Genomic DNA, 14,065 nt, shown 5'->3' with positions numbered 1-14,065 from the left:
TGGTGGTTGAACTTTGTGACTTTGTCCTCGCTCACTATTTCACATTTGGGGACAATGTATACCTTCAAGTCAATGGCACTGCTATGGGTACCCGCATGGCCCTAGCATTTTTATGGCTGACTTAGGGGATGAGAGCTGAGGAAGCGTTGTTCTAACACCCCTACTCTACTTGCGCTACGTTGATGACATCATCATCTGGACCCATGGAAAAGAAGCCCTTGAGGAATTCCACCAGGATTTCAACAATTTCCATCCCACTATCAACCTCAGCCTGGACCAGTCCACACAAGAGATCCACTTCCTGGACACTACAGTGCTAATAAGCGATGGTCACATGAACACCACCCTATACTGGAAACCTACTGACCGCTATACTTCCCTACATGCCTCCAGCTTCCATCCAGGACACACCACACGATCCAGTGGGCCATCCTGATTATCACTACAAAAGTTTTTTTTCTCCTGCTGATAATAGTCCACCTTAATTGATTTCTCGTTAGAGTTGGTATGGCAGCCCCCATCTTTTCAAGTTCTGTGTGTGTGTGTATATATGTGTGTGTGTATCTTCCTACTGCATGGAGTGGAAAATACATCTGATGAAGTGGGTTTTAGCCCATGAAAGCTTACGCCCAAATAAATTTGTTAGTTTCTAAGGTGCCACAAGTTCTTTTTTTTGATAATTTTAAGGAATTCTCAGTAATCCTTTTGGGTGGTGAAAAGTAATATCATGGGGCCAATTGAGGAAATGTAGTGGGGGACATGAGTGTTACCCATATGTATGCAAATGTTTTTTTTTAAGGTAAGGGTGATGGAGGAAATTATCTGTGTTTTAACTGTTTATTTCTCCAGCTCTTGCAGCAGCTTTGGAAGGAGCCCTAAGCAGTACTGCTCGAGTAACCCTTCAGGCAATTACTGCCCAGGAAGCTGCAGTGCAAGCTGTTAATACTCATGCTCAGATACTGAAGGAGGCTATGGATAATTCTGAGGTAAACTGAATAAAATGCTGATGCAGCCCTTACTTTGTCTACTGAAGTATCTAGAAATGTTTATCATACAATCGAAGATAATATCAGATAATTGATTTTTCTCCTGGGAGTTTGAACATGTAATGGCACTTTTGTTCCTCAGTTTCCCTGTCTGTGAAATAGGGATAGTTCTTATTTGCCTGCTCAATAGGGGTATTCAGAGAGTTAACATTTAATATACGTGAAGTGTGTAGGAAATGAATATACGAAATAGTGTGGTAGGGTCATCAAACTGCCCTATAACTCCATTTTAGATCACTTTGTTAAAACCATTACTATTGCTAAAATAGTTCCAGTCGGAGAACACTTCAGCCTCCCTGGACGCTCGGTTACAGTGGATTTCTCTCTCTTGCTACAGAAGTTCATTTGTTAGTGTCTGGTAGTGAATATGGAATGTGTCATCATGGAGTCTCACATCAGTGTCAATGTGCGAGGATTCAGCAAACACTATAAATGAACAAGTATATGGCAGATCAGTCTGAAGTGAGAAGCGCAGACATAATTGCATGTGGGACAGAAAAAATTGTCCGTGACCACTGCAAGCTATTGTATCCTTGTTTTGTGCTGTTCATATTTTTCTCATAAGTTGCTGGTACCTCTTGCTTCAAAGTGGTTAACAGCAGCATGACAAATGTGCTGCCACCTTGCTCTGTCATGGGATGTTGCTTCCCAGAGTACTGGGATCAACCGGACATGTTTTCAGGCTTGACTTCAGTGTATCTTTATACCGTTTGTACTGATCAACATGAGAGTGGGTGCCTTACATTGACCGACCATAATATATGGCCTAGGGTGTTCTTGGGTTGGCCATACAAACGAGGGGCCCAGGCCAATGCAGTTGAGTTGTTATGACATCCAACAACGATTAAGGAGTTTGGTTTAGGAATCTTGTGCCATTATGTGACCCAGCAAACAGACTGAAGACAGCGCATATGGAACTGATCAAGTTTCCTGGTATGGTGGTGATCCCATATAGAAGTGTTATCACCACTGCCTCATAAACATATATCTTAGCGCTTATTTGTACGCCTGTAGTGTTCCATAGGCAGTGTGACAACATTGCAAATGCAAAGCTTGCGTTGGCTATTTGATGGGTAATCTCATAGTTAGTTGTGGCGCTGTTTGACAGCATGCTCCCTAGGTAACAAAACTTCTCCATGGACTTGAGCATTGTACACATCCCCTGGCACAAGTTGGTATAGTACTGCAGTTTTCTTTCAGCTAACTGTGAAACCAAAGCAGTTAACTACATGAGCGAAGTGATCATTTATAAATCCACTATTACTAATCAAGTGAGCAACTAGTGCAGTCATTGGCGCACACGAGCTCCTTAAGTAAATCTGCCACTTTTATGCAAGCATGGAAGCATTAAACAACTTTCCATCGGTGTGGAAATGAATAAATAATCCTCTGTCAGTGTTATGAAATGCATCCATAAGCATAGCTGAAAAAAGGATGGAAAAGAGTGTGGGAGCCATCATGAACCTGGTTTGGTGCCACTGATGACTGGAAAGGAGTCTGATATCTTGCCATTTTCCCCCACTCTGGCCATCATCCCATTGTGCACAAAATGACAAAAACAAACTTTGAACAGCATCCAAAGATGAATAAAAGTTTCCAAAGTCTTTCATGATTTACAGAATTAAAAGCCGTGGCTAAGTTGATGGACACCATATAAAAGTCGTGGTTTTTCTCCCGTCACTTTTCCTGAAGTTGATGGGCTGTGAAGATGATGTCTGCAGTGCCCTGTCCAGACCAAAATCCACATTGAGAGTCAGGGAGGAGATTTCCACAAGATAGGGGTTAAATCTGTTCAGTATAACCCATGGAAGGCTTTTCCCAGCAACAGAAGGTAAAAAAATGACATGGTGATTATCAGTTTGCCTTATCACCTTCGTAAGGGTGAATGATATTGGCATACTTGAAATCCTGTAGCACTGACTCTTGCTCTCAGATAGTGGGGAAGAATCTTGAAAGACACCTTGCAATAGGATAGCCAGCCTGCTTGTAGATCTGTGCTGGAATGGCACCTGGTCTGGGTGCTTTCCCTTGTGACCTCTGCTTGACTGCTGTTATGGTCTCATATCAGGTTGGGGCTAGTACAAATCTTATTTTAAAGAGCGCTGTTGAATAGTATTAATTGCTTTCTCAGAAATGTTGGAAGGGCAGTTGAGTATCAACTGTTTGAAACTGAACTGTTTGTTCATCGAGCAAGTACTTCTTTTTTTTGTCAGTTGAACGGATTGCTGTCCAGCATGCGTTATCACGTTGCATCTGAGGCCATATGTAGCACAAAGGCCAGCAAAACCGCTTTGGGGTGTCTTTGTGGTCTGCTGTCCATGGTAACTCCATGGCTTTATTTTTCTGACCACTTGTTTTTTATTTGCTAAAGTCTGGTATGAGACACCTTCCTAGCTGCTGAATCCTTATCCTTAATGTAGACTCGATGTGTAGCATGCAGTGAGTGTTTTGGGGTCATTCTCCTCAAACCAGTCCTGGTTCCCCTTAACCAAGCCGAAAACTTCAGCAGCCATATTATATGTTGTACGGTATCTCAAAAATGTTTCCAGGCTGTGTCTACATCCACTAAGATGTCTGTGGCTAAGGAATGTACATTAGCTATGCCAACATACAGTCCCAGTGTGTTTTAATTTAGCATTTCTAGATTTTATTTTCAGCAGAGGGCTGTTACTTTCAGCAATGTTCTAGGCCAGAAGGTGTTCAAGTGGCTAATTAGCTTTACAGAGGCATATCCATAGCTAATAAGGACTGGGCTTGAGAGGTCTCCTATGTCTGAAATGGTGATACCACTTTTCACATTGGGGAATTTGGCAGTCAATGCTACTGGATTGATAGGAAGTGTATGAAAAATATATTCATCTGTTTTAAAATGAAAGGAACGTGATTATATAGATTAAACTGAATCTAGAGCTTGAATTTTAAAAGATTATTTTTAAAACACAAGAACTAGTATTCTGTTTACTTGTATTACATTTTTAAAGATCAGCAAATATTTCCCAGTAGTGTCCAACCCAAAGACTCCTACATTTCTCTATTTCAGGAGGATCAATGTGAAATTGACTAGTTTATTTTCACTGTTTAGTCAGAACAAAGTGCATAAAGTAAACAGCATAAATTCTGATAAAATTAGATTTTAAAAACTTTCAGTTGTTCGTATTAGTAACAAAGGTAATTGTTTTTAAATGATTTAAGCTAATTTTTAAAAGGGCATATTTCAAGTTAATTGCAAATAAGTTAGGAACCTTCAAGTTTGTGCAGCTATTTTGAATTTCCATTCTTGCTGATAATTTTGTTAGTGGTTATAACTTGCCTAATTAGAAAGCTTGTGCTTCCTAGACTTCAGGAGAGAGAAAATCTGCTCAGTGGCGGACCTTGGAGGAAGCATTGAAAGATCGCAGGAAGGCTGTGGATGAAGCTGCTGATGCCCTTCTGAAAGCCAAGTAAGTTGTTCTGAGCATTTCATGGGGTTGATTACATATCGCCAGTGTCCAAGTTGGCCGAAATTCTAGAAACGACACACAGTAAACTGTATTTGTGTAAATTAGATTGACTTGTTCATAACTAGATTATACCTAGGCCAGCACCAAAGAATTTAACCCAAGCATACTCTTGATATAAGAATGCTTAGCATGTGCTTCTCAGGTGTCTCTGGATTTGGTATTTTGCAGAACATTGATATAATAGAGCATCTGAAACAGTAAAATCTTAGATATTTTCATTGTTTCCTTTCCTTTTTTCTAATAAAACAATGAATCTGATCACTCTTGGAGCTTAGATACTGTGGCAGTGAGACCAAACAACCCAAATCTGGTCTGAACTATTAATTAGAAGAGACAGTGGACCAAAAAAAAAAAAAGATTATATTATATCTGTAATATCTTGTGCAGATAAAATCTTGGATAAACTTAAACAGTATTAGCAAACCTATTGCAGATATTTCACAGCTGGCCTCTGTATGTATAGGGATCAATAATACCATTAGGTATCGTCAGTTGTAATGGCCAAAACTTTAAAACCTGGTTATATAAAGTTAGACTCCTTAGGATTGTGCAGTAATTACATTAGAAACTTAAAAATAAGACACATATCCTTGCTTTTTAGATCATAATCCTTTTTCAGCACATAATCCTAAAGTTTTGTATAACTACTTCTAACTCTTCGTTAATGAGTTTTTAATTTATGCAGGCTCTTGAAGAATAGTGATTTCAGTGGTATTAAAGGGGTTGTGTATGTGGAAGTAGGACTCACCTAAAATTTGGTTATCTTGGAAAGACTCTTTCTGGGGAGATGCGAAAAATAAAACCTGAAAGCATGTGGGAAGAACTCAGGAAAGCCCGTCAGTAAAACCCCCCCAGAAAGCTAGTAAACGATAAAAATGCTCCTAATAGCCACTGACTGTGTGTAAACTTTTTTCAACAAAAAAAATCCTTTTTTAAATTCAAAATGATTGGAGTGTTGAATGCTGCTCTTCCCCTCCCCTTACTGTTAGGAATAGTCAAACAGGTATCACTAGAGCCAATATTTTTAAAGAACATGTAAGATAATTTAGCTATAATAAAAATCTGACTTGCTGCTGTTCGTTTACTTTTTGCTCTATTGCTTGTATTCATTTAGGGCCTGCTTTATCGTCCCTTGAAGCAATGGGAGTCTTTCCCATTCGTTTCAATGGACTTTGGATCAGGAACATAGTGCTGTTGTCTTGAGTTTCCAATTATGCAAGGGGAGAACTTAAATTAAAAAAAAGTCACAAAAACATTTCTATTAATGTTTGAGTTTATAAAGGTCTCTCCATTTCCTTTTCATCACACCCTCCAAAAAACTTGGGCCAAAAGTTATACAGCCAATTCACTTCTAAAAATGTAAGCATTTCTTTAGTACTAAACTTTGCATTAGCTAGAAGTGGCTCAGTTTTCAAATATCAGGTGTGTTTGATTTGGCAGAGTACATCCAACCCAGTTCCCTGCATGTAACAATGTACAAATGTACAATTGCATATACAATTTAAGAATATAAAACTAAATGAGCTTCCAAAATCTGTGTCCTCACAACCCAACCTGTTGGGCAAAAAGTTTTATGACAGAAAATTTCACACTAAATACAATCATAATTTCAAATCTGTTTAAAACATTGAACCCTTTAGCAGCTCTGTTTAGAGTTTAAAGTTCTCCTTTAGTTAGTTTGTTAGATCATCTGATCAATCTCCCTGCCAGTGCAGATAAGAAGGGAACTTCTGTATATGCTAATTAGTAGTTTCTGCCTTTTTCAGAGAAAAATTAGAGAAAATGAAGGGTGTGATTGATGATGCCAAGAAGTCTCAGATCGCTGGAACTAAATCTCACATTCTTGCAGCAGAAGAGAATCTTCATCATATGATAATTGACCTGGACAATGAAGTAAAAAAGGTAACGATTCCCAAGTCTGTTCTAACAAATCATCATTTGCATAATGGACAATTGCCAGCATGTGCAGAAACTCCTGCAATAGCTTAAAAATACTGAGTATAAATTCAGAACCATTCAGCTATAATTTGAGCTTTTGAGCTGACCTGTCACAATGAACAATTTTTCACAAGATCCTGGTAGGTGGGGAAAAGGTGACTCAATTACTTGATCTGTTTTAGTGGGTGAATGCTTTCTTTAGTTTGATGGAAGTTGGGTAACTTGTAGCTTTTGATCATGGTGCTAGTTGTAAATCAATCAAAATGGATAAATAGACACTTGACATATTCAGGTACTGTTGTTTTTCACGATATTCTGGAGTTGCTTTTTTTGTTTTCCCTCTTCAGGAAAAAAATGTAAATAATATTATAGGTGACTTAGAGGGTTGTGATATTCTTTAACCTTCATGAGAAATTCATATTTCTTTGAAAGATAGGAAAGGAGAGACACCATGGTCCAGTGGTTAGAACACAGAACTAGCAGCAAGCATCTGTTTTGCCAGTGATTTTCTATGTAGCCTCAGGCAAATCACTTTACTTCTCTTTCTCAGCTTTCTTATTTGTAAAGTGACGATAAAACTTACCTGCCTTGCAGGGTTCTTATGACTTATAAAGCTGCTTTTATTGAAATGTGCCTTTTCTTTTGCCTTTATGTATTGATAGGAACATCGGCACACAGATCTGAACTAGAGCAACAGCTCTAGGGTCAATCTTGGCTATAAACAATACAATATGATTGTCTCAGAACGGCTGACTTAGAGCATAGATATGACCTTAACTGTGTTCCATCAGTGCTAAACCCTTGGATGTGTTCAAGGACTTAGCTTTGATGTAGAATACTCTTAGGGTATGTCCACACTGCCAATTAAAAAATCTGCAGCACCGAGTCTCAGAGCCTGGGTCAGCTGGCTCGGGCTCTGAGGCTAAAAATAGCAGTGTAGATGCTTGGGCTGGAGAGTAGAATCTTAGAGCTGAAGCTCCAGCCTGAATCCAAATGTTTACACTGTAATCATATAGCCCTGAGCCTGAGTCAACTGGGTGTTTTTTTACATTTTCAATTATGAAGTATACGGTGCTCACTTTATATTATTTTTGATTAAATATTTACACTGTAAAAAAGATAAAAGAAATAGTATTTTTCAGTTCACCTCATACAAGTACTGTAGTGCAATCTCTTTACCATGAAAGTGTAACTTACAAATTTAGATTTTTTTTGTTGTTGTTACATAACTGCACTCAAAAACAAAACAATGTAAAACTTTAGAACCTAGAAGTCCACTCAGTCCTACCTCTTGTTCAGCTAATCGCTAAGACAAACAAGTTTGTTTACATTTACGGGAGATACTGCTGCCTGCTTCTTATTTACAATGTCACTTGAAAGTGAGAACAGGCATTCGTGTGGCACTTTTGTAGCCGGTGTTGCAAGGTATTGGTGTCAGATATGCTCAACATTCGTATGTCCCTTCATGCCTGGGCCACCATTCCAGAGGACATGCTTCCATGCGGATGATAGTCATTAAAAAAAATAATGCTATAATTAAATTTGTGACTGAACTCCTTGGGGGAGAATTGTATGTCTCTTGTTCTGTTTTACCTGTATTCTGCCATATATTTCATGTTATAGCCGTCTCGGATGATAACCCAGCACACGTTCATTTTAAGAACACTTTTGCAGCAGATTTGATAAAACACAAAGAAGGTACCAATGTGAGATTTCTAAAAATAGCTACAGCACTCAACCCAAGGTTTTAGAATCTGAAGTGCAGTCCAAAATCTGAGAGGGACGAGGTGTGGAGCATGCTTTTAGAAGTCTTAAAAGAGCAACACTCCGATGCGGAAACTACAGAATTGAAATCACCAAAAAAGAAAATCAGCTTTCTGCTGGTGGTATCTGACTCAGATGGTGAAAATGAACATGCGTTGGTCTGCTCTGCTTTGGATTGTTATCGAGCAGAACCCACCATCGGCATGGACACATGTCCTTTGGAATGGTGGATGAAGCATCAAGGGACATATGAAACTTTAGCGCATCTGGTACGTAAACATCGTGCCACGCCAGTTACAACAGTGCCATGTGAACGCCTGTTCTCCCTTTCAGGTGACATTGTAAACAAGAAGCAGGAAGCAAATTATAACCAAACTTGTTTGTCTGAGTGATTGGCTGAAGTAGGACTGATTGAACTTGTAGGCTCTAAAGTTTTACATTATTTATTTTATTTCTGAATGCAGTTATCTTTTTGTACATAATTCCACATTTGTAAGTTCAACTTTCATGCTAAAGAGATTGCACTACAGTACTTGTATGAGCTGAATTGAAAAATACTATTTTTTACAGTGCAAATATTTGTAATAAATATAAAGTGAGCACTGTACACTTTGTATTCTGTGTTGTAACTGAAATCAATATATTTTAAAATGTGGAAAACATCCAAAAATATTTAAATAAATGTTATTCCATTATTTAACAGTGTGATTAATTGCGATTAATTTTTTTCATCGCACGATTAATCGTGATTAATTTTTTTCATCGCTTGACAGCCCTAATAGATATACCTTTGAAGGCAAGTATTAAATCATATCTAACCCAATTTTTATTATATCTTGTAGGTTCAGGCAGCACAATCTGAGGCTAAGATAGTAGCTCAGTACCATGAACTTGTGGCGAAAGCGAAGGATGAATTTCAGCGAGAACTGGATAGTATCACTCCAGAAATACAAACTGGCTGGAAGGGGCTCAGTAAGTCTTGGACTGTTATGTTACCTTTAATATTTAATGATGCACAAAGCACTTTGTTTTCCAAGAGCACTACAGCTGTGTATACTGACATACAATTGTTTTAATTTTCTGTTTCTATACATTAATTGTAAACTATTGTGAATTAACTCTAAAATCCCAAGTAATCTGAACCAACTGGTACAGAAGGCCCTCATTTTCAGTAGGTAATTTATGGAGCAATTATACTCTTGGTGATGAAATCACAAGAGATGTTTTTTGGGTAGCTTGAAGAAAGCACCCGCACTGAAACTTAACATTAGAAAGGTGCTTATGTTGTCCTCTGTTGTAGTCTTTTAAATTTCCAGGTGTTCCAAGAGTAGTGATGTAGATAAACCCATATGATGGAAAGAGAAGGGCAGGTGAAACTGAAAAGGATCCTTTCAATAAAGCAGAAGCAACTGTTATTTATGTAACAGCTAGAGAAACTTAGTTTTGTTTTTCAACTTGTTTCCATTAAAAAATCAAATCTGTAATATTTCCTTTCTGAGATTCTTAATGGAATATAAACTGTATAAAGCAGTAAACTGTTTAAAGAGATCTGTAGCCGAGTTTTTATAGAATATGGGTGGAGTAACCAGTGTACAGTTAGCTAGATTAAATTATCTTGAACTGAAATGGAGCAAGTCCATTTAATGTCACACAGAAGCTCTCTTGAGATAGTACTGAACAGCTACTGCTCTACTGCATTAGTGATCATCAGATAACATGACAGATATGTTAAACAACAGAGATAAAGCATAAGGATGTTTCTTTCATTTGGAAAGTATATACTATTAAATACCATGGTTTTGCCCTGTTGCTGAGTCCCTTTGAGTAAAGCCCCTAAGCATATGCATAACTCTTCCCTTTTCAGAACAAAGAACTTAAGCATATGCTTAAATGCTTTGCGAAATCCAGGCCTTCCTTCTGAAGAATGGTTTGGCATTTATCTGGCCCTGGGAGTCTATAACTTTCTGACAATGTTTAGCTTCCTTGACATAGTTGAGGCTATCACTTAATGGCTTTCAGGGATGTTTTAATGATTCATCTTATGGATATGCAAAGGCATCTTTATAATTTAAGAAGTGATTTATTTTTTTTTTAATGATCAGAGGGATAACCGTGTTAGTCTGGGTCTTTAAAAGCGGCAAAGAGTCCTGGGTGTTACGAATTACACCTGGTAGGACACGCACACAAATGCTGCGAATTATACCTGGTAGGTCACGCACAGTTCAAATCTAGGCTGAGACACATAAACAAAGTCCACAACTGCAGAGTTCCCAAAAAACACCAAGTTTATTATGCTCGAGCGTGGTGCCCCCCTGCTAGCCAGGAGGGGACCCCGAATACAGATTATACAAAGGTTATATACTTTTTAGCAAAGCATGTTGCCCTCGTGCATTGGAAACCTTAGCCAATAAACAAACCCTTTTCTTATCTACCACCTATCCCTGCTTGGTGCATTCCTCTGCTAAACCAGTATGTTAATTACACAGCGTGGTCCTAAAGCCATGCATCAGTAACTTTTATTATCAGGATGGGAGGCCTCACATCAAAGGCCAGGAGATAAGAGTTAGAGACTGACAAAAAACAGATACTGGGAGTCAAGGCAGGCTGGAGACAAGGAGGAGGATTTTCACAGGGATGCAGTATCTAAGGAACACTCCTCCGGTGCATGATGTGCTTGCTTTTAGACAATGGTGGGCCCCAAATCAAAATGGAGTCACATGTGCTAACTTTTCCTTAACATGGGGCACCTTATAGACTAACAGACGTATTGGAGCATAAGCTTTCGGCCACCGGACTCTTTGCTGTTTTTTAATGATGTTTGTTTAAATTGTCGTCTTGTGTTGCAGTAGTGGATACTGATATGATTCTGAGAGAATGCTGCTGGTTTTTTAGTGTGCTCCTACCCTTCATTAGTGAGAGAATGCCCAACTCGCTGTCGAGGCCCATAGCTTTATGTGCATGCAGTGGAAAGCAAGACCTGTGTTGGAAATAGTGTATTTACCAGATACTTGTTCATATTTATGTAGTCAGAAATTGACAGCAGTAACTTCAGCACTGAACTTTGAAAAGTAAATACACATTTTTCTAAGTTACTGTTCTTTTTACTTGTCAGGTGACTTACTAAATATGGTTCTACAGAGAGTGGAGTATTGTGTTAGAGCAGCAAATAAGCCTGGTCTGATAACATTACAGCTCTTCTGTCAGTGAAATTGGAGTTTTTTATTCTTTGGGGAATTTCTCTGCTAGGTGCTTGGGTTTTTTTCTCCTGGCTTAAAAATATGCTAGCCCATATTAGGAACCATTTGAAACATATTTAAGTAGAGAGTCACAAATTCTTTAAACAGTAATTTAAAATTTCAATTACCTTACCTAAAGGACTTGCAGAGCTTGATGCGCTATAGGGAATTTTGTCAGAATAAATCTTGTACCTGTGTACCTCATGCAATTAATGCAGTCAGGATTTGTATCCTAGCACAAAACAAGGGGGGAAAAAACCAGCCAGCAAGCGTTATTCAGGAAACCTCAGTTATGCTGTTCTGATGATGGTTTATCAAACAATCTAAGATTTTGTTTTATATCCAATATAAAAAAATTTTTTTTTCATAGCTTTTAATGAGTTAGCTTCTGAATTGGTCTATGTATTTGTAGACATAACATATTTGTGTATGTTACAGGTTGTGAATTAATATTAACTTAGTATGATATAGCTGTGCTGAATCATGCTGCAGTTGTTCACCTTTTCTGTGATTTTCTGTGATTACTGCTTTTATTTTTAAGGAATTTGTAACAGCCATAAAAAAAACTTCACTTCAGGCCCAAAAATAGCATTCTAGGTCTTTGCAGATGGTAAACTGTTTTTGCCAAATTCTCTTCAAACAAACAAGAAAAGCTATTTTGAAAATAAGTTTAATAAAATTTTCCTTATTTAATTAATAAAGACAGTGATAAGAATAAATCTGTGAAATGTGAGCAGACTTTTTAGATGTAAAAAGCTGTGTCTAGAAAAATGAACATATTGGAACTCATGGCTATGAATTGTAGCAGGTTCATTTTTCAGGTGTTTAGTTCTGCACTCTGTGTTAATGCTTGAAATTATTTCCTAGCTTTCATGCTCGGGCCCTGATCCTGCAAGTGACAATGCACTTCAGTTGGGCTCCCTGCAAGTGTAGATGTCCCACCTGCAAGCTGTTAATTGCAGGGCAAGGGCACAAAGAGGCCACATTCAGTTTGCGTTTTCTGGGGAAAATCTTCCCTGTGCTGGTCTGTCTTAAATTTCAGTCTTGAGAGAGCTTCATTTGAGCAAATAACAAGTTTAATGAACCATATTGCTGCTCATAATTAAATGCTTCAGAGTTGTATTCTGAAGTGTTTGTGTGTCGAGCAATAGGTATGTTGTGGAAACCTCTGCTCTGGAATAATTAAAACTGAAAGACTAACTTCAAAGTGTAATGCTGTGCTTCCCAATTAAAATTTGTAGTCCTTAGTCTTAAACATATTTTAGCTTAATCTGCACTGCTCCTTTGCTATGACTGTTAAAGCTCTAAAATCTGCATTTATGGATTTCGGAATATGATTTTTAGAGGCTTTGATGTTGTGGGTTTTATGTTGGTAGTATGTAAAGGGACTTTAAAGAGCTTTAACAAAAAGAAACAGCTGCCAGTCTAACTAAAAGACTCCCTATAATATGCTAGGCACTCTAAATACAAAGCTATGAGTGGTACGTTTTCATGTACATTTCTGCATGCTTTTACCAACTAATTGATTTGCTGTGTTGACTGTTCATTAATTTTTCCAAACCTTCCTCTTTCTATTGCAGAGATAACTGATTTAGGTGAGTTACTGTAACTTTTTCTGCTCTTACGAATGTTATTTCTCAAGTCTCTTTCTGTGTTTGTGTTGTGCATTGCTTTACAACTAGGCAATATCAACTAGTGTTTAGTTGCTGCATTTATAAAATTTACTAGCGCTGAGGTTTGCTTTGGAATACTTCCCATTTAGGTTCTGTGTGTAGTCTGGTTCTTGTCTGTTGTGCTTGTAAATCATACACTTGAAATAGTTTTGCTGCTCAGGTAACAGTTACTGTAAATGCTAACAACTGCATGGTTAAATTCCTTACGTGAATATTGGCATGTCACTAGGTATGCCCTTATGCTGATCCCAGATGATTGGGAGCACAGAACTGTGAACCAGAAAGTTTTGTGTCCTGCCATTGATTTGCTGGATAACCTTGGGTAAGCCATTTGGGCCTAAATTTTCCAGTGCCCACTAATTTTTAGTTCCTCAATTTTCCTATGCCCACCTTGAGCCTCATTTTGTAGAGGTTCTGAGCACCACCAGCACCGTTTAAAACTTGTAGATACTCAGCACCTCTGAAAACCAGGCCCTTGAGATCAAGTAGGGCCTGCAAAATGAGTGGATGCTTGAAAAATTTTGGCCTAAATGCACTGTAGATTCTTCACATTAGGAAAATGGTAAATTTATCAACTTGCTTAGTTCGATTTTAAAAACTCTGAACCAAAGCAGGTTGTACAAGGAGCTGGTTCCCTTGACATCTAACTTAAACACAGTACAAGGAGTTACAAACAACGCTTCATCACAGGAGCAGCGCTTCTTCCTGCCACCTGTCCACGTCATACTAATCATTGATCAGCAGTCCTAAACTGGACTAAAAACTCCACTTGGCAGCACATTCCCCCAAATAAAATCCCATGGCCAGCAGTATCAATTCCTCCTCCAGTGCCCACCGGAATGGATGGGCTTCGGAGCGCATGACTGGCAGGTCAACAAGCAGGGCTGGCCCACAACATTTTGGCACCT

At 38.4% G+C, this 14,065-nt stretch overlaps 1 protein-coding gene across 9 annotated transcripts in view; it reads left to right on the top strand.

Annotated features, from left to right (window-relative positions):
* The window catches only part of IMMT (inner membrane mitochondrial protein), a 39,172-nt gene that overhangs the window by 15,780 nt on the left and 9,327 nt on the right, over window positions 1-14,065 (top strand). For 5 of the 9 annotated variants that reach the window (XM_043544867.1, XM_037898278.2, XM_037898280.2 and 2 more), the window contains 5 exons: window positions 850-986; window positions 4,383-4,486; window positions 6,313-6,448; window positions 9,091-9,220; window positions 13,065-13,079. In XM_043544867.1, coding sequence (XP_043400802.1) covers window positions 850-986; window positions 4,383-4,486; window positions 6,313-6,448; window positions 9,091-9,220; window positions 13,065-13,079 — 522 coding nt within the window. The remainder of the gene's footprint in view (window positions 1-849; window positions 987-4,382; window positions 4,487-6,312; window positions 6,449-9,090; window positions 9,221-13,064; window positions 13,080-14,065) is intronic. The other 4 variants (XM_043544868.1, XM_037898279.2, XM_043544866.1 and 1 more) reach the window with 1 other exon arrangement.

This window comes from Chelonia mydas, chromosome 4 (assembly GCF_015237465.2).
Source record: "Chelonia mydas isolate rCheMyd1 chromosome 4, rCheMyd1.pri.v2, whole genome shotgun sequence".
Taxonomy (NCBI): Eukaryota; Metazoa; Chordata; order Testudines; family Cheloniidae; genus Chelonia; species Chelonia mydas.
This window is presented reverse-complemented; position numbering and strand designations above follow the sequence as displayed.